Here is a 22,601-nt window from a genome sequence, read left to right as displayed (position 1 = left end):
AGAGGCAGGCAGATTTCTGACTTCTAGGCCAGCCTGGTCTACAGAGTGAGTTCCAGGACAGCCAGGACTATACAGAGAAACCCTGTCTCAAAAAAAAAAAAAAAAACCCAAATATCTCAAAACTACAGAGAAGAATTTTGAGGTAATTGTATAATGATAGAATGGAATAAATATATGAAAGTAAGTGTATACTATATAATCTTTTGTATCACAAAGTTATTTAATGAATTTATAATGTAAAAATTGTACCTTATAGATTATTAGCAAAGGTCTGGATATAAACTTCTTCATATTGTGTGTGTAGCTAAGGCATGGTGCGTACAAACGAGAGTGAGTGCCATGCGTAAGGTCCCGTAAATGACTGTATGATTGCACAGATATGCTGAATTCAGGTGTTCTACATTCTCCTTAAGGAACATTTCTCTGAATTAAACAGAAACAAACTGTCAGGAAAAACTCTCACATCACATATTTCCTCATAACTCAAAGAGTGTCTAAATCTGAAAAGCATTCTGATATACCTAATACAATTTATTTAGGTTCCAGTTAGTTGAATACTTGTATAAGATGAAAATATATTTGAATTAACTTTGAGTTATCTCAAATCATGCAACTGAATATGCATGCTATTCTATTTGTTGATAGTTATTTTCATCAAGGCTTAGTCAGAAAATTTTATTCTTAAATCTCAAAAATTGTTGTTTCATGATGAAATTCTAATCAAGAACATAATATATGCAGTTATTTCTATACACTTAGCAATAACAATTATGAGAAAATTTAATATTTATTAATAAAATAAGTTCTACTACTTATTCTATATTACTCAGAAAGAAAGCTATTTAAAAATTTAGTTTTCTTGCAAGAAGTGAGCCACCAGGAATAAAGACAAACAAATTTATATATACATATATATTCATAGTATTATTTCTGATATACCTAATAAAAAAATCACACATACTCTGTTTTTTTCAGTCATAGCTTTTAAATCTGGGCTTTTATATTTAAGAGAAGAATAACAAATATGTTTTAGAAAATTTACAGAGAGATTAACATCTGTGATTTCTGTTACTCTAACAGGAGGAGTTGATACATTTTCATGTATCAATCCTAGTCAATTATAAGAAATTAATCAGTTAGGAGTAAACTCTTCAACTCCTAGTTGAGGAGTTCATAAACTGGTGACTGCTATAGAACAGCTTTTCTTAAGCATGTGGACTCTAATAGGCTGCCCATACTGCTGTGGATGAACCCACATTCATGAACATATGGGCAATGCTATGTGGATTTCATGGGGATTTCAAAAGACAGAGACATAGGAAGTCAGAGGAAACAACTGATGGAGGGATATAAAAGAAACAAGAGGGAAGGGAATGGAGTTGATTTGAGCCAAATCTTTTATATTTAAGTATAAATACTAAATGGAACATTTTTAAATTGCTCTCAGATTATTAATAATAATTAATTATTAATATTTCTCCTAAGTCCCTTCTACCAGGAAAGTACTGATTGTATTGAAATCAAGAAATTGTATTGAAATCAAGAAAACCAGTTTGATTTAAAACTACCATAGTTATGCTGAGAAATTTCTAAGAGTGATTACACACATATCTTAGGAACTTGTTTAGTCTCTGTTGTGGTTGTAATAGTGTCTTTCTATACCTCTTATCTTTATTCAGACTACAGACAACTTAAAACTTATTTCCAAAAAAACTGGTAATGACTGCTAAAGATCAGTTGAAAAATAAAGGTTCTCTTTCTTCTACCAGAAGTTTCTATTCCAAACTCAGAACCTCTCAGAAAGTCACTCTATGCCCAACATCAATGTTGTAGAGCCTCAGTTAATGCCATGAGCAAATGTGCTCACAAAGCCAACCAATGTCCAACAGCAGTACTGTCAGAAACACAATCCACAGTCCAAGACTCCTAGCCAAACAAAGGATGAGTTAAACTAAGGCACTATAAATCTTATTTGCTTTATGTTGCAAACCAGGAAATGTGTGGCTTATTTTATCTTTCCTCGGAGTTAACCACAAGGAACTGAATCCATTCTGATATCGTTTGTTTAAAGAACTACTGTCTAAACAGAGCTTTATATCTTTGCCAGATAAGGATGAGTGTTCAAAGGATAATGGTGGCTGTCAGCATGAGTGTGTCAACACGATGGGAAGTTACACGTGTCAGTGCCGGAATGGATTCGTGTTGCATGAGAACAAGCATGATTGCAAGGAAGGTATGTGAAAAATAATCTTCTCTTGACAACACCTCAAATCTCACACAGGATGAGTAAATGTGGTTCCCTTGCTGTTAACCACTTCTGTGAATGACACTGCTGCTGACCATACAAACCTCAAAAAACAAAACAAAACAAAACAAAACAAAACAAAACAAAACAACAACATCAAAAATAAACAACTAAGGAATTCCGTACAGTGCTTAGAGATTCAAAGGATGCTATTGGACACTCCATTAAATGCTCTCAGGGTTTTGCAGTTCACACGTGGATGGCATTTGGTTTAAATTTATGTAACACAGAAGCTGCTGCAGTATCATCTGTCAGGCAAAATTTCACCACATGATTCCAGGTCTTTGTAGATCGAGTTCTTTACCCTCTCCACATGTAAACCCCTCCAAAATGGTTTATATTGGGTGTGATATTCCTCCCTGAATATAACATACATCTCCTACATGAGTGATGCTCTTTTAAATATCCTAAATATCAAACTCAAATGGTAGATTCTGTGCCATCTAAAGTTTTAAGCAAGGGTTTAGGGGAAACAAGCATACTAGTAGTATGATAATAAGTTAGATTTTGTTAAGTGATTCTGATTCTGGCTCCTGGGAGCTAAATGGAAAGGTGTTGTTATTGTTGTTGTTGTTGTTGTTGTTGTTGTTGTTGTTGTTGTTGTTGTTGTTCTTCTTCTTCTTCTTCTTCTTCTTCTTCTTCTTCTTCTTCTTCTTCTTCTTCTTCTTCTTCTTCTTCTTCTTCTTCTTCGGGGTTTTTGCTGTGGAATTGCCCACTTAGATTAGAGGCAAGCTTCTCCTGAAAGGAAAAGTATTAAGAAAATTTTATACCTGTCATCATCAGTATATAAGGTTAGAGGAATCTTTCTAAAATCAACAACCCTGTGAGCAGAATTTGTATACATCTTAGGATACATGATATCCTTATGGAACTTACTTACATATACAGTCACACAGGGGATGTTTTTTCTTCCTCTTCCATGAGGTAATGGCTTTGTGCAGAACCACGTGGAAGTGAGGACTTTTGCTTGCTACATTTATTCACAGGATGTTTATAACTTGGTGGAGCGTGCTACTAAATCAAAGACTGGGACAAAAGGCCCAGTGATTTTGTAGACATGAAAAGTAATTCAAAGAAAGGAAAACAGCTTTTACAGATTATATGTGGAATCTGTGCTCAAATGTATTCCTGACAGTAGCTTTCTGGAACTTATTTTATAGAAAACTTTCTGTTAAACAGAATGACTTCCAGATACTCCCTATTGTGGTTCATTTTTATTGCCAGCAAAGGGGTTGAGTTTTCCTCTACTTGTGTTGTAGAGTATGCACCTTGTACTGCCTAGCAGGGAGAGCCCAACATTGACATGGGCTGTTGCAGATCCTGCGGATGCCATGTTTTGTTGGGCAAAGCCCAAATATGGGCAATAGAAACTAGGTTTCAGTCCAGAATTTTATGTTTTTTGAAGTTCTGGGCCTGATGCCTGCTAGATAAAGTTATTGTCTATCTGTATAATTCTTCTTCTTCTTCTTCTTCTTCTTCTTCTTCTTCTTCTTCTTCTTCTTCTTCTTCTTCTTCTTCTTCTTCTTCTTCTTCTTCTTCTTCTTCTTCTTCTTCTTCTTCTTCTTCTTCTTCTTCTTCTTCTTCTTCTTCTTCTTCTTCTTCTTCTTCTTCTTCTTCTTCTTCTTCTTCGTCGTCGTCGTCGTCGTCTTCTTCTTCTTCTTCTCCTTCTCCTCCTTCTCCTTCTCCTTCTCCTTCTCCTTCTCCTCCTCCTCCTCCTCCTCCTCCTCCTCCTTCTCCTCTTCTCCTTCTCCTTCTCCTTCTCCTTCTTTTCCTTCTCCTTCTCCTTCTCTTTCTTCCCCTTCTCCTTCTTCCCCTTCCCCTCTTCCTCCTCCTCCCCTTTTCTTCTCCCCCTCCTTCTTCTTCTTTTTCTTCTTCTTCTTTCTTTTCTTCTTTTCCTCTGTTAAAAATCAAGATCTTCCTATGAGAATATAGAGTGATATAAAATGTCTTTTAGAAAGAAATGAAACTATCATGACAGCAATAGAAATTATCTTAATTCAGTTTGTGTTGGACTCTGGGGGAGCCCTGTCATGAAAGAGATGTGTTATCTATGTAAGAAAGAATTTCCCAAATATGCTCTTATCTAAAATGACACCAATTGTGAGAAACATAATGACACAATATGGTAATTTACTGGGACACTCATTGAAGTTATTTTTCATCTTAGATCTTCATTCCACTAAAAGATATTTGGACTAATTTATTTTGCCAGCTAAAATGGCAATGTAGACATTTATAGGAGTGAATATTTAACTTTAGGAGAGAAAGAGAAAATGTTAACACATGAGTCATAGAATGGTTTAACAATGTTAATTATCATTAAGTAATGTTTCTGTTGACAGCAAAAAAAGAACAGGAAACGGCACATTCCATTGGCTTTTCCTTGTGGTGACATATTATGTATTTTCCTGAGACTTAGTGTTGATATGGTTGATTTCCAATGTACATCGCTGTACTAAAGACTGAGATGTCCTATTCAATAGTTTAAAATGGAAGTTCATATTCTTCTAGACATTCATGTGGTTTGTGGCAAGTATATATTGCCAGCATTTCAGACTACAAACACTGCCTGATTATGTTCAGTAACAGATTTTCTACAACAGATGAAAAAGGCAACATTGAATACTGTTATAGTTAGTTAGCCTGCAGGGAAACCTTTCAGCAGAGAAAGAGGCAAATCGGCTGCATGTTTTCTGGCCTGGTTCTGCACTAGACCCCCATACCAACTCATACTATTGTTATTGTCACAGCCGAGTGTGAACAGAAGATACACAGCCCAAGTGGTCTCATCACCAGTCCCAACTGGCCAGACAAGTATCCAAGCAGGAAAGAGTGCACGTGGGTGATCAGTGCCATTCCTGGCCACCGCATCACATTAGTAAGTGATCCCCTTCCTTTGAGAAAGCTGATTGTCCATGTCTTTCTTGGCTAACCCACAGAGAAAGGGGAAGAATGTTTAATTTAACTGACGTGAGTCAATTTTCCAGGCTTTCTCTTCTACTTACACAAAATACATACTTGATTTCTCAGATCAAGGTGAAAGCCATGTTCTCCCAGGCCTCTTTAAAAGGTATTATTAAAATTGCTATAAGCATTAGGATTTTCAGCCTAACATTACAGGTAATTATTTTTACAAATGGAAGAATAAATGAAGTAATTTTTAAAAAGTCAGAAATTCATCTGGAAAACAATAGACTATTACTTCACCTAAAAAAAGGTGTAATGTATTCTTCTGATTGTATAAATTCTATTTGTCTCATAGACAAGGTGGGGCTTTTAAAATTAAAATCAATTTTGCCTTGTGGTTTGAAGAATATTAATTTATGCAATCTATAACTCTTCTTATAAATTTTAGTTATTTAATGTATAAGTACTCTGCTGCATATACATCTGCATTCCAGAACTGTCTCAGTTACTCAGATGAAGGATGTTAGATGCTGAGATGACAGCATGGCTCTGTTCTAGGGCAGCTTAGTGTTTTACTCCTGTCCAAGGTGCTGATTGACACAATGATCCGTTGACACCAAATGGGCTTAATAGAAAGCTATTCAATTAGTAGTGTTGAGAATAAAAATTTTCTTGATCACATTTACTTATAGATATCAAATGTATTTTTTTCCATCTGAATTCTAACCATTCTCTTTGAGCTGCTATATTTTATATTCTTCATAGAATAGAGGCAGCCTCACTCTTAAAAGATATTTCATTGGACATAGATTTTTTTTTGTACCTTTTCAATATTTCCCCATTGTTTTCTGGATATTATAGTTTTTATTATTTTGTTGAAGGATATGTCGTTAATCTTGTATATATAGTAATTATTTTTCTCGTTGTTACCCTCAACATTTTCTCCTTTAAATAAAAATTTAAAAATATAGTACTTAGGTTTTCTGTGTATGTATGATAATCTAATTTGTCAAAATTATTGTTCAACAAACTTCTCTCAATGTCTTTCCTCTGTGTTGTGGCACCTGCCATTAGAGTCAACCATTGCTTCACTAAAATCTTCCATAACACTGTATCTCTTTTCTTGGGATTGAAATGACAAAGTTTATGATATCCCACAACACTTTGATACTCTAAATTATTGCTACTTGGTTGGTTTTGAATTTTTTCTTAAAAAATGTTTTAAGATTTATTTATTTATTTATTTATTTATTTATTTATTTATTTATTTAATGTATGTACATACAATGATGCTTCCTTCAGAAACATCAGAAGAGGACATCAGATCCCATTACAGATGGTTGTGAGCCACCGTGTGGTTGCTGGGAATTAATCTTGGGATCTCTGGAAGACCACTCAGTGCTCTTAACCTCTGAGCCATCTCTCTAGTTCAAAATATAATTTATGCAATATATTCTGATTATGGTTTCCATTTACCCAAATCTTCCCAGATCTTCCTCACCCCCTTCTAATCTAAATCCACATCTTTTTTTTTCTCGTTTTCTGTGGAAAATATACAGACATCTAAAAATAATAACAATAAAATGAAATAAGATAAACCAAAACCAAACTGAAATGGGACAAAGCACACTGAAAAAAAAAGGACGCAAAGAAAAATCACAAGTAACACATATAGGAGTAGAGGCATGCGAGTTCCCATATATGAAAATCCCATAAAAACACAGAACCAGAAATCATAATATCTATACAAAAGACCTGTAAGGTTAAAAAATGCTTTAATAAAGCATTATGGGACAGAGAGCCTGTCCAAAAATGTCACTGAATTCATTTTGGTATTGGCCAACTACTGCTGAGCTGGGAATGAGACCAGGAGTTAGGAATGGTTTGTAAACCCAGTGAGAGTTCACTGGAGAAAGCAACATTTTCTTTTCTGAGTAATTGTTAATTAGAGATAACTTCTGGGTTAGGGATGAAGGCTTGTTTCTGTACCTCCATTGCCGGGACCCCATGTGGCCCAGACACGTGCAGGCTCTGTGCATGCTGCCATAGTCTCTGTGACTTTACTTGTACATAGGTCTTGTTCAGAAGGCCTGGTTTCCTTACTGTCCTCCATTCCCTGTGGCTCTTCCAATATTCTTCCTCCTCCTCCTCAGGATTCTCTTGAGCTAAAAGGAAGGGATTTGATGGAGACATCGTGCTGAATATAGAATGTTCCAATGCCTCTCACTCTCTGTACATTGTCTAGCTGTGGGTCTCTATTTGTTCTCATTTACTGCAAAAGGAACTGTCTCTGAAAATGGCTGAGCAAGATGCTGTCCTATGAATATAACCTGAATGATTTCTATTTAACTTGCTTCCCTTTCAGTGATTATTTCTTCATTTCTTACTGATTGACTGAAAAGATTGTTAAGCACTGTTTGATTGTTTTGCTTTTTTTTTTTTTTTTTTTTGGTATTCATACTTAACTCATGGCTATAGTGTTTCACTTCTGTTAATCTCTTATGTTGCCATAACAAAATATCTTAGATGAGATAACTTAGATAATAAAAATTAGTGCAATTTCCTTACAGTTATGAAGATTGAAAGCCCCATGTCAAATTGCCTACTCTGTGGGTGTCTGGTTGGCTTGTCTTTTTGCCTCTTAAATGTTTACCATTTTGGTGTGTCCTCACAGAGATGTGTGTGTGTGTGTGTGTGTGTGTGTGTGTGTGTGTGTGTGTGCGCGCGCGTGTTTGTGTGTGATGTACATGATGTGTTATTTATTATATGTGTGCGATTATTCATGTATTTGGGAATGTGCCATAGGCTATGTTGAAAGATTGGAGCATCATCTACGGGCATTGCTCCTGGCCTTCTGCCTTGTTTGAGATAGGCTCTCTTGGCTCTGGTGTATGCTGAGCTAGCTGACAATTAAGATGCAGGAGACTTACTGCTTCTGCATTTCATCTCTGCACAAGGGCAGTGCAGGTATCTGGCTTTTAAGTGTGTTCTGGTTATTGGCACTTCAGTCGTCAGGCCTGTGCAACAAGTGTTTTTACCCTGAGCCATCAGCTCAGCTCACATCACTTCTTACTAAATTAGGAGAAACTCCAGATTTCCTTGACCTTCTTCTGAAGTTGTCTGTCCTATGCCAGCATAGCTCTACTTTTTTATTTAAAGATTTATTTTATATAAATGAGAATGTGTGTGTGTGTGTGTGTGTGTGTGTGTGTGTGTGTGTGTGTGTGTGTAGCATATATGCGTATGCTGTCTTCATGCATATCAGAAGAGGGTATTGGATCCCATTACAGATGGTTGTGAGCAGCCATGTAGTTCCTAGGAATTGAACTCGGGACCTCTGGAAGAACAGCCAGTGCTCTTAACTGCTGAGCCATCTCTCCAGCCTATAGCTTTACTCTTTTTACTACATTTTCCTACATTATTTATATAAGGCCTCACCCTCGAAAATAGTTAAAAATTCAAACAATTTTTAGTTTAGATCCCCAAAATATAAATTTTAACTTTAATTTTAATTTTCTATAAATGGCTAAATTTGTCTTAATTCCAAGGAACAACTGACAGAATTTGGATTTTTTTCTCCTATATTTTATTCAAGGATGCTTTTAGTTTTAGTCTTATATTTAATCCATTTTGGTTTGTTATTATTATTATTATTATTATTATTATTATTATTATTATGTGGAATGAGGTAAAGGCTTAGTTTCTATTTACATGTACATATCAGTTACTTTTTTCAGTATCAGTTATCAAAGAAAGCAATGTCCTTATTGTGTGTTATTGACATCATCATAAAAAATAAGTTGGGTATAAATGCATGATTTTATTTATGGACTCTTTATTCTGTTCTATCAGTCTAACTAAGAGGTCTATTTTTTATGTTGCTACTATATTCTTTTGGCTATTACAGTTTTGTAAGCTACATTGAAATCAAGAACTATGATATTTCTATTATCTATTCCCAGTATTGCTTCATTGTTTTCCAATGAAGTCTTATTTCCAAAACAGGTTTGGATCAAATTTGGATTTCATTTGTTCATCTTTTCTAAGCTAAAATTCTGGAGGCATTGTGTGTGCATTATTTGTCTTCTTTGGTGGTTTCACACATGGATGGGATGAATGAATTGTGGTCACTTTTACCTCTCCAACTATCTTCTCTCATCTCTGATCCCTCTCTAGCTGAGAAGGAGTATTTTCCTCCCTTTCATGTGATCTTTTTATGTCTGACACAGTTGTGTTGCTTTAAGACAGCAAGTTAATAGCCATTTTCTATAGCAGAGACAGAAAATAGGTACATTGACCTCAGTTATTATGCATGTTCCTGTGATTTTCATGAAAATATCAGATCATTGTATTATAACTTTGAATACAAAGAGAACTTAATCAATGATGCTTAGAAAAAGTCTACTGAAAATTTATATAAGTCTACATTTATGAATGAATGAATGAGGCTGTGGGCCTTTATGCCTGCTTTCATTGTGTCTTGGTTCAAAGAAATACAGTTGGTCATTATTTTTGGTATATTTTTCTATTTTGGGCAAATCTTTATAAAACACACACACACACACTAAGCAAAGACATGCTAAATGGACCAAATTTCTTATGTTGTTTGATACTTGATTTATCATATAGTAGTTACAACTTATAAAGTATCAATATGTAGAAGGCAAAGATATTTACGTACAACTCATAGAATTTCCTGCCATAGCACAATGAAATTATTCTTGATCTCAATTATGAAAGAGCTACTGAATAGAAAAGGACCTTCCTCAGATGTCTGGGCTTATGTTGCCTTTGCTCTTTTCCCTGTGGCCTCCAATTTTTCTCTTTTAAATACTTTGTTTGAATCCAATAATATTTCTCACTCATAATAAAAAGCCAAAGACAGTTCAATCTCACAGATGCTCAATTTATTTCTATTTCCTTTTCTCTTCCTTTCTTCCTTCCTTCCTCTCTTTTTTCTTTTCTTTTTTTCTTATTCTTATTTTTGAGATTTTTGGACTTTTTAATTTTTTTAGTTTGAAATTTCACCTAAGACAAATGACATCATGCTCATCATCTTATTGATCCTTTGTGAACGTTTGTGTGCTTTGCCTGGCCTTGTCATCCCTCTAATATCTGTATTGTGAATAAAGGAACCCTTGTAGATGCTGTCTAAGAAGTGGCATAGGCTGCTTAAGGACAAGATTATGTAGTGTAAGTTTCCAATCTACAGCAAAACCCATGGAATAAAATGAGTTTCTAGAAACACATGGTCATTACATGCATAGACTATTAGCAAAACAAGAGCTCACATTTTTTAAAATTTATTTTATTAGATATTTTCTTTATATACATTTCAAATGCTATCTCGAAAGTTCCCTATACCCTCCCCCCTGCCCTGCTCCCCTACCCACCCACTCCTACTTCTTGGCCCTGGCATTCCCCTGTACTGGGGCATATAAAGTTTGCAAGACCAAGAGGCCTCTCTTCCCAGTGATGGCCGACTAGGCCATCTTCTGCTACATATGCAGCTAGAGACATGAGGTACTCTGGGGGTACTGGTTAGTTCATATTGTTGTTCCACCTATGAGGTTGCAGATCCTTTCAGCTCCTTGGTTGCTTTCTCTAGCTTCTCCATTGGGGGCCCTGTGTTCCATCTTAGAGATGACTGTGAACATCCACTTCTGTATTTGCCAGGCACAGGCATAGCCTCATAAGAGACAGCTATAACAGGGTCAGTTCAGCAAAATCTTGCTGGCATATGCAATAGTATCTGGGTTTGTTGGGGTAGTCTCTGGATAGCCCATTCTTTCGTCTTAGCTCCAAACTTTGTCTCTGTAACTCCTTTTATGGGTACTTTGTTTCCTATTCTAAGGAGGAATGAAGTATCCACCCGTAGGTCTTCCCTCTTCTTGATTTTCTTATGTTTTGCAAATTGTATCTTAGGTGTTCTATGTTTCTGGGCTAATATCCACTTATCAGTGAGTGCATATCTAATGACTTCTTTTGTGATTGGGTTACCTCACTAAGGATGATATCCTCTAGATACATCCATTTGTCCAAGAATATCATAAATTCATTGTTTTTAATAGCTGAGTAGTATTCCATTGTGTAAATGTACCACATTTTCTGTATCCATTCTGTTGAGGGACATCTGGGTTCTTTCCAGCTTCTGGCTATTATAAATAAGGCTGCTATGAACATAGTGGAGCATGTGTTTTTATTATCAGTTGTTACTCCTTCTGGGTATATGCCCAGGAGAGGTATTGCTGGATCTTCCGGTAATATTATGTCCAATTTTCTGAGGAGCCTCCAGACTCACTTCCAGAGTGGTTGTACAAGCTTTCAATCCCACCAGCAATGGAGGAGTGTTCCTCTTTCTCCACATCCTCGCCAGCATCTGCTGTCACCTGAGTTTTTGATCTTAGCCATTCTGACTGGTGTGAGGTGGAATCTAAGGGTTGTTTTGATTTGCATTTCCTTCATGATTAAGGATGTTGAACATTTTTTTCAGGTACTTCTTATCCATTCGGTATTCCTCAGTTGAGAATTCTTTGTTTAGCTCTGTACCCCATTTTAATGGGGTTATTTGATTTTCTGGAGTCCACTTTCTCAATGGACTCTTTAATCTTAGTTTGATTTATTAAAGTGCATTAGACTTTCTGATCCGAATCCATGGTTATTTCTTGTGTTTTAGTCTTGTGTTATAACCTAGATTACTGCCCCCTCCCAGATTGTAGGATTATAATCTTTGTATAGATATTCCTTCATGGTTTTAGTAGCAAATCCTTAGGTTTAGTGTAGATGCTTAAGAAAGTAATTTGGTGTTCTGAGGTGTAGCTCAGGGATACAGCACATGCCCAGCATCTCTGAAGCCCTTGTTAAATCTGCAGCACAGGAAAAAATAAAGTAAAATAACACTGTCTTAATCAGTTAAAGGGGTTGAGTGTCCTGTATCCATTCATTGATCAGTGAATGTCCTATAACACTGTATCATGAATCATATTTATTAGTTACTATTTTGGCAATATGACAAACAACTTGAAATAAAAACAACGAAAAAGGACACTGCATATGTTGGTTCATGAGTCCACAGGATGCAGTTCAGCATGGTGGAGAAGGCATGGCAGAACTGCTCAGGTCATTGTGGTGGGACAATGTGATAGAGGCTGTTCACATCACAAGGCAGAGAGGCAGGACCAGGGCTTAGTATAACCTTCAATGACCTGTCGCTACTGACCTACTCTGCCAGTGAAGCCCCATGTTCTACATGTCTCACAGTCTCCCCAAAATAGCAGCACCAGCAGGCAACAAGCATGCAATCATCAGTCCGTGAAGGACAGTTCAGATACAAAGCGCAATGTGCACCTTATGACTGGAAGTCTAAGCAGGATTTTTAAAGCCATTCCTATTTCTGTGGAGCTGCCCCCTTAACTGTATGGCCTGAGTTTTTACTCATGTATCTGAGTACATGTGTTTTTACGGCACAAAAGCCAGACCCCTGGAATCTCTAGCTGAAGTTGTCTGACCTTCTATGGAAGTGCATACAACTTACTTCAGCACTTATTTTTGTAATAAGAACCCTCCCCCTCATTCTCTGCACTTGACCTAACAAGCTGCTGTTTATTTCAAGTGGAAAACTCACTCATAGTCTAATGAATGAGAGCTGCTCAAGTCCTGTATTATTGAGTATTAGTTGTGGAATCACTGAGTAATTTAGCTCTTTGTCAACTCAGGCTGATTCCAATAGCAGTTTGATGGAGAGCTGAAGCCACTTGGCTCTCCATAAGTGTTTATATGGCCCATGGCCTGCTAGGTCAAAACCACTTTATTTGATGTTAACTTCGTTTTGTTAAACAGATGCTATTATTCACTCAAAACATCCTGAATGTCACTAGAGGGTGAAATAGTCACTCATTTTCCAATGAAGCAGTGAATGGGCTGAGCACATGCAGTAAATCAATTCTGATCTGCTTTTAGCCATTTATGGGGTATCCTTTGCAAAATCATTACCCCAATCCTCCACAAAATGTTCTCCTCCACATGGGAGGTTCTTAATGTTTTCTCTGTTTATAGAAAACTAACTGTGACTCACAACCAGACATGATAATTACTTGGCATGTGTTCTAGTTAGGGTTTCTGTTGCTGTGATGAGACATCACTCAAAACAGCTTGGGGAGAAATGGGGCACATGTGAACTTTCAACTCCCTGGTCATCATACTCCATCACTGAGGGGAATCTGGTCAGGAGTTCAAGGCAGGAATCTCAAGTTAGGAACTGAAGTTGAAGCTATGAAGTAGCTATTACTGCTTATTGGCTTTCTCCTCATGCTCTTCCCAGCCTGCTCTCTTGTAGCACCCAGGACCACCTGCACAGGGGTAGCACCACCCACATTGAGCTGTATTTTTCCACATCAACCATCAATGAAGAAAAAGCCCTACAGACTAGCCTTCAATCAAGTCACATGCAGGCCTTTCCTCAATTGAGATTCCTTTCTTCCAAAACCACTCTAGCTCATGTCAAGTTGACATAAAAAAATCCAATACAACATACAATGGTTTTCTGACACTGATTTCCCGAAACAATGTTTTATTATCTTACGGTAACATTGTTCTTGTAATTCACAGGCTTGGTTTCCTGCTTAATAAAGAATTTGGCTATAGCTGAGCCAATTTTTCTCTTAGTGGTTTCTTACCAGTTCCATGCTGATTCTAGGAATGTGGATGTGTGCCCAGTTGTAACAGGCTGATTGAATAACATCTCACAAAAGGCATGAAACCAGAAAGTTTGATTGGCTAGCTACATCAACAAAATTTTCAGGGTGAGATGATAGTGGTGGTTATTTAGGTGGGTGAATTGGCTGATGCAATCAAGCCTCTAGACACCAACTGAGGCTCTTTGGCATCCCGTACACTATGTCTACCTTATTGTACTCAAGCCCGAGATAATAGAGATTGACAAATTTAACTCACAGCATGACACCTCTCAGTTACTGCCTGCTTTGCTTGCTGCACCATAGAGTGAATAATTTCTGTTACTGACTTCTCATTCATTATGTTTACATATGCAGTTCTGATTTCCTGTAAGATTCTTTGTGCTACCGTCAATCTTATTTTTTTATTTTCTATGAAGTGAGCATTGCTCTTGCCTCATAATATTCATAACAAGCAATATCTCATGTTCACTGATACAGTATTTTTGTTACTCATTCAAGTAGTATGTAATGTAATAACATATACATTGTCCAGTTCTCTTCTCTTCTTAATCTTTTTAGTACCTCCATTATTTTCTCCTACTTCCTATTTAGTATAAATTGCCTCATTCATCTTTTCTCTTCCAAAAGCAGAAGATGGATTCCAGCTTAGTGTGGGATATGTATAAAAGTTAACAGTGAGATTGCACTTTCTTAGTATATCTTCAATTTAAATGGCAATTTTGATAACTTTCCAGAATTGCTTCAGAGAAAAATTATGTACAAATATACTACAAGGATTATGGTAAAACTATTGATTGATGCATATTTTATTTCTTAACTTCATACTTTTTAGCTTTGTTCTGTAGACTTAAATAAGGATGATGGGTTCGTTTTGGTTGGTTGGTTTTTGTTTGTTTTTCTTAGACATATGAGGATTCCAAAGAAAATAAAGAGACAGTTAATTAGCTTTAGGAATTATGAATTACTAAATGTTTGGACAATAATATTTTCATGCCATTACAGTTAACCTTTCTTGGGGATTTAATGTGTCATATGTCTAGTGAATTTTTAGTTTCAATTTAGTGAGATATACATACAACATTTCTACAGAGGTCAAGTGAGATTTTTTTCATTAATGTTTTTACTTATTCACTTTACATTCCAATATCAGCTCCTTTCATTGCAGTGCCCCTCACAGAGCTACCCCATTCCCCCTTCCCTTCTCCTCTGAGAACGGGATCCCCTCGCCCCCCCCCCCCCATATCACCCTACCCTGGCATATCAAGTCACTGTATGACTAGGTACACCCTCTCCCACTGAGGCAAGATAAGGTGGTCCAATTAGGGGAATAGGAACCACAGGCAGGTAAAAGATTCAGGATCAGCCTCCAGCCAGTTGTAAGAAGACTTGCATGAAGACTAAGCTGCACTTGCGCTACATATGTGCAGGGAGCCTAGGTTCAGCCCGTGCCTGCTCTTTGGTGATTCAGTCTCTGGGAGCCCTCAAAGGGGCCAGGTTAGTTGACTCTATTAGTCTTCCTGTGGTGTCCCTATCTTTTTCAGGTCCTCAATCCCCCCCCCAACACTTCTACAAGATTCCCTAGTTCCATCTAATGTTTGGCTGTGGGTCTCTGCATCTCCTTGTATAGGCTGTTGTGTAGAGTTCTCAGAGGACAGTTATGCTAGACTCCTGTCTGCAAGCATAACAGTATCATTAATGTCAGAGATTGATTCTTGCCCATGGGATGAGTCTTAGTTTGCACCAGTCATTGGTTGTCTATGCCCTCTGCCTCAAGCAGGATATTTTTTTTTCTGTTTCTTTTTTTTTAATTAGGTATTTATTTCATTTACATTTCCAATGCTATCCCAAAATTACTCCACATGCTCCCCCACCCACTCCCACTTCTTGACCCTGACGTTCCCCTGTACTGAGGCATATAAAGTTTGCACGACCAATGGGCCTCTCTTTCCACTGATGGCTGACTAGGCCATCTTCTGATACATATGCAGCTAGATACATGAGCTCCAGGGTACTGGTTAGTTCATATTGTTGTTCCACCTATAAGGTTGCAGATCCCCCCCAGCTCCTTGGGTACTTTCTCTAGCTCCTCCATTGGGGGCCCTGTGATCCATCCAATAGCTGACTGTGAGCATCCACTTCTGTGTTTGCTAGGCCCCGGCATAGTCTCACAAGAGACAGCTATATCTGGGTCCTTTCAGCAAAATCTTGCTGGTGTATGCAATGGTGTCAGCGTTTGGAAGCTGATTATGGGATGAATTCCTGGATATGGCTGTCTCTAGATGGTCCATCCTTTTGTCTCAGTTCCAAACTTTGTCTCTGTAACTCCTTCTATGGGTGTTTTGTTCCCAATTCTAAGAAGGGCAAAGTGTCCACACTTATATTTTTAAGTGGTACAAAGAACAGCAAAACATGGCAAAGTTGCCAAGGTGCCTTAGTGTAAGAATAGCATTTACCAGAAAAAATAAATTTATAATATACTACCATAACATAATGTTTATTTTAGTGTTTTAGAATACTATGGTTTGTAAGATCAACTAAAATTATATACAGTCAAAATTCTCCTTTATTGGCCTACAATGGTTATAACATTTATATTGCCTGAAAACATTCAATCTGTTATGCTGATTCTAGCCAATAGTATGTGTATATGTAAACAAATGTGTACGTGTGTGAAATGATGGGGAGGAAAATAAGAGGAAATTCAGAAGGACTGAATGCAGGCAATGGATGTGAGTCATGAAAAACAATTTGAAACTAATGATCATTCTAGCTCTAATTCTGCCATGGTAGTTTTGTTTGTTAGTTTTGATGGTGGCTAAGTGTATATACAGCTTCAATTCTGAAAATGTAAGATTTAATGTGTAGCTCCACAGCTCCCATTCTGAATGCCCCTTCTCATTGTATACAAGTTTTTCTCTGGCCTATAGACCTTGCATTTGCTTATTTTTAGACTGTAATTTTAAAGATTTATTTGCAAGATTATTTTCTAAGTCTATAAAATTAAAAAATAATTATACTGATTGAATATATTGTAATACCATGCTTAGTCATTTCATATGAAGCAGCTTTCCATACTTTAAAAAAATACCAGAGGTAATGAATTTATAAAGAGAAAAGGGTTATCTTGGCCCATAATTACTGAAGTATGAGTCCATGGCTGTATTATTTGGCTTGTGACAGAGAACTTCATGGTGGGAGTTCAAGATTCAAGGGAATAATCTTCACCCCCTGGGCAGGAAGAACACATGAGAGGCTGAAAGAATTGGCGTGTCTTTAATGACCTAAAGGCCTCCCTGTGAACTGTTGCTTCTGGAATCTGCACAACTGCACAGTTTGGTCTCTCTGAGCTCAAACCTTAAACAAGCAGCCTTTGAAGGCTACCTGATCTCTGGATGGCATAACGGCTACACTGACTCCTTGTGTTTATCTTTATGCTTTTACAGGAGGTCAACACCATGTGACTTTTTTTTTTTAATAATTTATTTTGTATTAGACCTTTTCTTTAATACATTTCAAATGCTATCCCGAAAGTTCCCTATACCCTCGCTCGGCCCTGCTCCCCTACCCACCCACTCCCACTTCTTGGCCCTGGAATTCCCCTGTACTGGGGCATATAAAGTTTGCAATATCAAGGGGCCTCTCTTTCCAGTGTTGGCCTATTAAGCCATCTTCTGCTACATATGCAGCTAGAGATATGAGCTCGGGGGGGGGGGTACTGGTTAGTTCATATTGTTGTTCCAACTATAGGGTTGCAGACCCCTTCAGCTCCTTGGTTGCTTTCTCTAGTTTCTCCATTGGGGGCCCTGTGATCCATCTTAGAGATGACTGTGAGCATCCACTTCTGTAATTGCCAGGCACTGGCATAGCCTCATAAGAGACAGCTATAACAGGGTCCCTTCAGCAAAATCTTTCTCACATATGCAATAGTGTCTGGGTTTGGTGGCTGATTATGGGATGGATCCCCAGGTGGGGTAGTCTCTAGATAGTCCATCCTTTCGTCTTAGCTCCAAACTTTGTCTCTGCAATTCCTTTCATGGGTATTTTGTTCCCCATTCTAAGGAGGAATGAAGTATGTACCCATTGGTCTTCCCTCTTCTTGATTTTCTTGTGTTTTGCAAATTGTATCTTGGGTGTTCTATATTTCTGGGCTAATATCCACTTATCATTGAGAGCATATCTAATGACTTCTTTTGTGATTGGGTTACCTCACTAAGGATGATATCCTCCAGATACATTCATCTCTGGATGGCTTAACGGCTACACTGACTCCTTGTGTTTATCTTTATGCTTTTACAGGAGGTCAACACCATGTGACTTTCATAAGCCTTCAATTATGTGCTCCTTGGCTTAATTCCTATGTTTACTGTGAACAAATTTTATTGATAGTTGATTTGTCCCCTAGAGAATATTTTCAATGATTTGTTGCTAGAAAATAGTTTCCTTCTTCTTAAATAGGCCTTCAATGAGTTTGAGGTTGAACAACATCAAGAATGTGCTTATGATCACTTGGAAATTTTTGATGGAGAAACGGAGAAGTCACCAATACTTGGCCGACTATGTGGCAGCAAGATACCAGATCCCCTCATGGCTACTGGGAATGAAATGTTTATTCGGTTTATTTCTGATGCCTCTGTTCAAAGAAAAGGCTTTCAAGCTACACATTCCACAGGTCAGCAAATTATGTTTTTCTTCTAAGAAAACGCTTTTTAAAAATTAATCTTTAAATTAGCGTATAAACTAAAGGTTCCATGATTATAACTATGTGTGTGTATGTGTGTACATAGATATGTACTTATGCATGTGTGTGTGTGTGTATGCACTTAGCACTGTACTTTCCTCTCTTTGTAACTCTTTGTGTTGGGTATGTAGATGTGCCTTATTAATAGAATTTCCTCAAGCTACACTTCTACTGCTGTGATGTAATGTCTTGACAACAAGCAACATTGGGTGAAAGAACATTGGCTCACAGTCCCATGTTGCAATCCATCATTACTGGGACATCAACGCAGGGACTTGAACAGCTCGTTACATTCCTACTCCAGAACAGAGAGAAGAAGTGAATTTATTACATGCTGATTCATGCACGCCTCCTTTAGAGCTAGGCAGGCCAGGATCCCCTGTCTAGAGGGTAGGGCAAACACACTGAGCTGCATTTCCCCACATCAATTAATGTAAATTAAATATCCCCCACAGACAGATCCAGGTCCAACCTGATCTAGACCCCCCCGCCATTGAGACTGTATTTCAGGTGATTCTACATTGTGACAGGCTGCCAATTAAAAGTAAATATCACAGCTGGCAAAATATCACTCAAATATGTTATATGGAATGTTTGGAAGATATTCCGGCTACTTTGATACTTTTGCAGAAGTTGAGGATTCATGGAAGAAATATAAAGCAACAAATTAATAATAATAATAATAATAACAACAATAATAACAATAAATCAGTTAGATTTCCTATCAGTGTAACCTGAGGATGTAGAAACATTTCTAAATATTTGTATAATTAATCTTATATCTAACATTACTAGTTTCAGAGACAAGTTACCTTTTACAGATAGGAAGCTATACCTTGCTATTAAAAACCTTTATTTCATCTACTAGGCTGCCTCTTTTTTAAGCTAGCTTTTGTCTTAATACATATTTTGTAAAGGGTTTGGGGGTTTATTCTTTGTTCAATGGATTGTTATTTCCCTTAACTTGATTTTGATATGTAACATGATCTTCTCCCTAATCCTGATTTTTTGCTATTATGTAAAAGTTTATTTAAGAAAACTATAAATATGTAAAGGTAAAATAAGTAAGGTGAAATTATTTATACCATGGGCCAGTTTAAACACATGGTCTGTAAAATACGTTAAGAAATATTCTCTTTTCCTTTCAGATTTTAGGGGAAAAAGGTAATCATAGATATTTGTAAAAGTGATTGAGCTAATAGTGACACCTCGTGGCCATACTGAAGTATTATACAGAGCAATGTAAGAGTAATGCGTAATACAGAACAATGTACTACATATGCAAAGTAATTTAATACAATATTTGTCATATTTTCTTGACAATTGTTTTGGTTTTCTTTAATTTTCTTTTAGAAATCTATACGTGTTAACTATTTTATTGAAAGTATTTTTCTCTCTCTGTTTTTATTTTACGGCATAATTGATTTACAATTAACTCTGAGAAAGTAGGAATTGTGGTAGCTATTATTACTAGACTGAGACTATATACTATTATTTAACTATTAATTATTAGACTAGTAACATTAATGTTAGTTGATTATTTCTTTTAACAGTTGTTTAGAAAAATTAAACTACAGACATTTCCTATTAATTTTCTAGACAATTGGCATTTTAGGTAAAATCCTGTTAATTTGGCAGGTACTTAAGCTGTGGAAAAATTGGTGTCCCATTACACCTTCAGAATTTTTCTGATAGTCCAAAGTTGGTGGTTTTAAAATACATACATGCACATATACACACATACACACATGCATACCCACACAGGCATGCACACACACATAAGCACATACACATATTCACATACATACACCCACACACAAATGAATACACACACTACACACACATGCACACACATACACACACGCACACACATCCACACACATATTCACACACATACACACACACAAATGAATACACACATGCTCACATGCATTCACACACATGCACACACATGCACACACATGCGCACACATGTGCACACACATGAACACATACACTTGCACACGTACACATGCCTACACATATAAATTCGCACACACATGAAACACACACTCACACATATGCATGCACACATGCATACACACATACACACGCACACATACATGCACACACAAATAGTCTGGAGGTTATTGACAGCTGTAAAGCCCACGGCCCTTCTAGAATAGTTTGTGACTTCTACTCTTGTACTCTAGTACTTGTTGCTCATCATGAAAACAATTTACATCAATTCGCTCAAACTGATGATCAGCTGCATCATCTCCATTTTTCAAATGAAGAAACTGAAATTGTAGATGGCTAATTAATTTGCAAATGTTTGCAACCCAGTATGTAATCATGGATTTACTCCAATTTTGACCACCTCCAAACCTAATGTATCCCTCTATAGAACGTTCTATCCATTTAAAACTGTAGAATTAAGACAGAAATGAATACAAATGTCATCACTCCTTGAAGCAGTAGGTAAGGACTACTTGTTGTTTAAATTACATAAATGAAATGGCATGCTTGTTTTAGTTATTATCTATTCAAGTATCACAGTAACTAACCTCAATCAAGTGTTAAAGCAAACATAGAAATTGGGTATTATTCATTTGGTTCTGTTACTTTAAATATGAGGACTCTGAAGCTGAAACTTAAATATCAACCAAAGTGCCATAAATATCAGTGACAAAAGCCACTAGGATCCCAGCTTCCTCACTCTAGGTTTTTTTTCTGATTTATATTTCTGCTATTCTTTGCATGTTTGCCTTTCCAGTTATTTATTTATTTATTATTTACTTATTTATTTATGTTGGCTTTTAAATGAATTATCTTGAAACTTTCTGTGTGGATTTATTTTTCTGTGCTGTTGCAAAATATCACCTTGCATAAAGTAGTCTGCATTTCATCTGCTGGATACATCTCCTTAAACAACATTCTTTCTATTAAGTTTAGTTGTTATATAACTTCCGATCAAAATTTTGTTTTGGCATTTGCTCAGACAGTATGATGGGTTAGTATTCTTTGGGGAAAAACAAGCCAGGGATTTATGGGAAAAATACAATGAAAATTCCCATAAGTTAAGAGCTCACAGTGTAAGGTAAACTAAAATCCAAGCTGGGATCACATCTGTTAACTTCATCACATGTGTAAAACACTTTTATATTGCTTACCTCCTTCTAGAACAAATGCAATAGGTTTGTGGCCTCAATATATATCTTAATTTAACTAAGCGAATTTATTTTTCTATACACAATGTTAACTTTGGTTCCAAAAGAATTTAAAACTGCCAATTGCAATGTTATTGATATGTAGTTTGTTTGTTTTGTTTTGTGCTTTGTACAAAGTGCTGCTATCCATACAGTGGATGTGGATGTTGTGAGTAAGAGAACTTTGTTTCTCTCTGACAGTTAGTTAAAATGCAAGTTCAATTTAATTTAATCCAGTAGTTGAAAGAAACAAAATGTGCAAAAATGTATATTCTGTAAGATATTATGATGTCAAAGAAGAAGAAGGAAGAGGAGAAGGAGGAGGAGAAGGAGGAGGAAGAGGAGGAAGAGAAGGAAGAGAAGGAGGAGAAGGAGGAGGAGGAGGAAGAGAAGGAGGAGGAGAAGGAGGAAGAGAAGGAAGAGAAGGAGAAAGGGAGGGGAGGAGGAGGGGGAGAGAGGGAAAGGGAGAGAGGAGAAAGACATATTTAATCTGTGGATTTGCCTATCTGCATGATTTTTCTCAAGTATTAAAGATTTCATGGTTTGTCGGTGACATTTAAGACTCCAAGACTATGCTATCATGTCCTTTACAGAGAAAGATGTTCACGTGGAGGTCAATTGAATTAGAATGGACTAGTAAAAGCACTTATAGGTCAAATTACCAGATGCCTTCTGGAATCTTATACTACCAGGAAACAATCAAATATGTCTTTGCAAATTAATATGATATCTACTACATAGTTTCTCTTCCTGAGTCGATTTTCAAT

The 22,601-nt window shown here is 36.8% G+C and overlaps 1 protein-coding gene across 4 annotated transcripts in view; it reads left to right on the top strand.

Moving 5' to 3' along the window:
* The window catches only part of Tll1 (tolloid-like), a 192,911-nt gene that overhangs the window by 162,370 nt on the left and 7,940 nt on the right, over window positions 1-22,601 (top strand). For all 4 annotated transcript variants that reach the window (XM_006509314.4, XM_011242185.3, XM_006509315.3 and 1 more), the window contains 3 exons: window positions 2,108-2,233; window positions 5,056-5,183; window positions 18,364-18,577. In XM_006509314.4, the coding sequence (XP_006509377.1) occupies window positions 2,108-2,233; window positions 5,056-5,183; window positions 18,364-18,577 (468 nt within the window). The remainder of the gene's footprint in view (window positions 1-2,107; window positions 2,234-5,055; window positions 5,184-18,363; window positions 18,578-22,601) is intronic.

This window comes from Mus musculus, chromosome 8, assembly GCF_000001635.26.
Source record: "Mus musculus strain C57BL/6J chromosome 8, GRCm38.p6 C57BL/6J".
Classification (NCBI taxonomy): Eukaryota; Metazoa; Chordata; class Mammalia; order Rodentia; family Muridae; genus Mus; species Mus musculus.
Note: the sequence above shows the minus strand (reverse complement) of the source record. Positions and strands in the feature narration are given on the sequence as shown.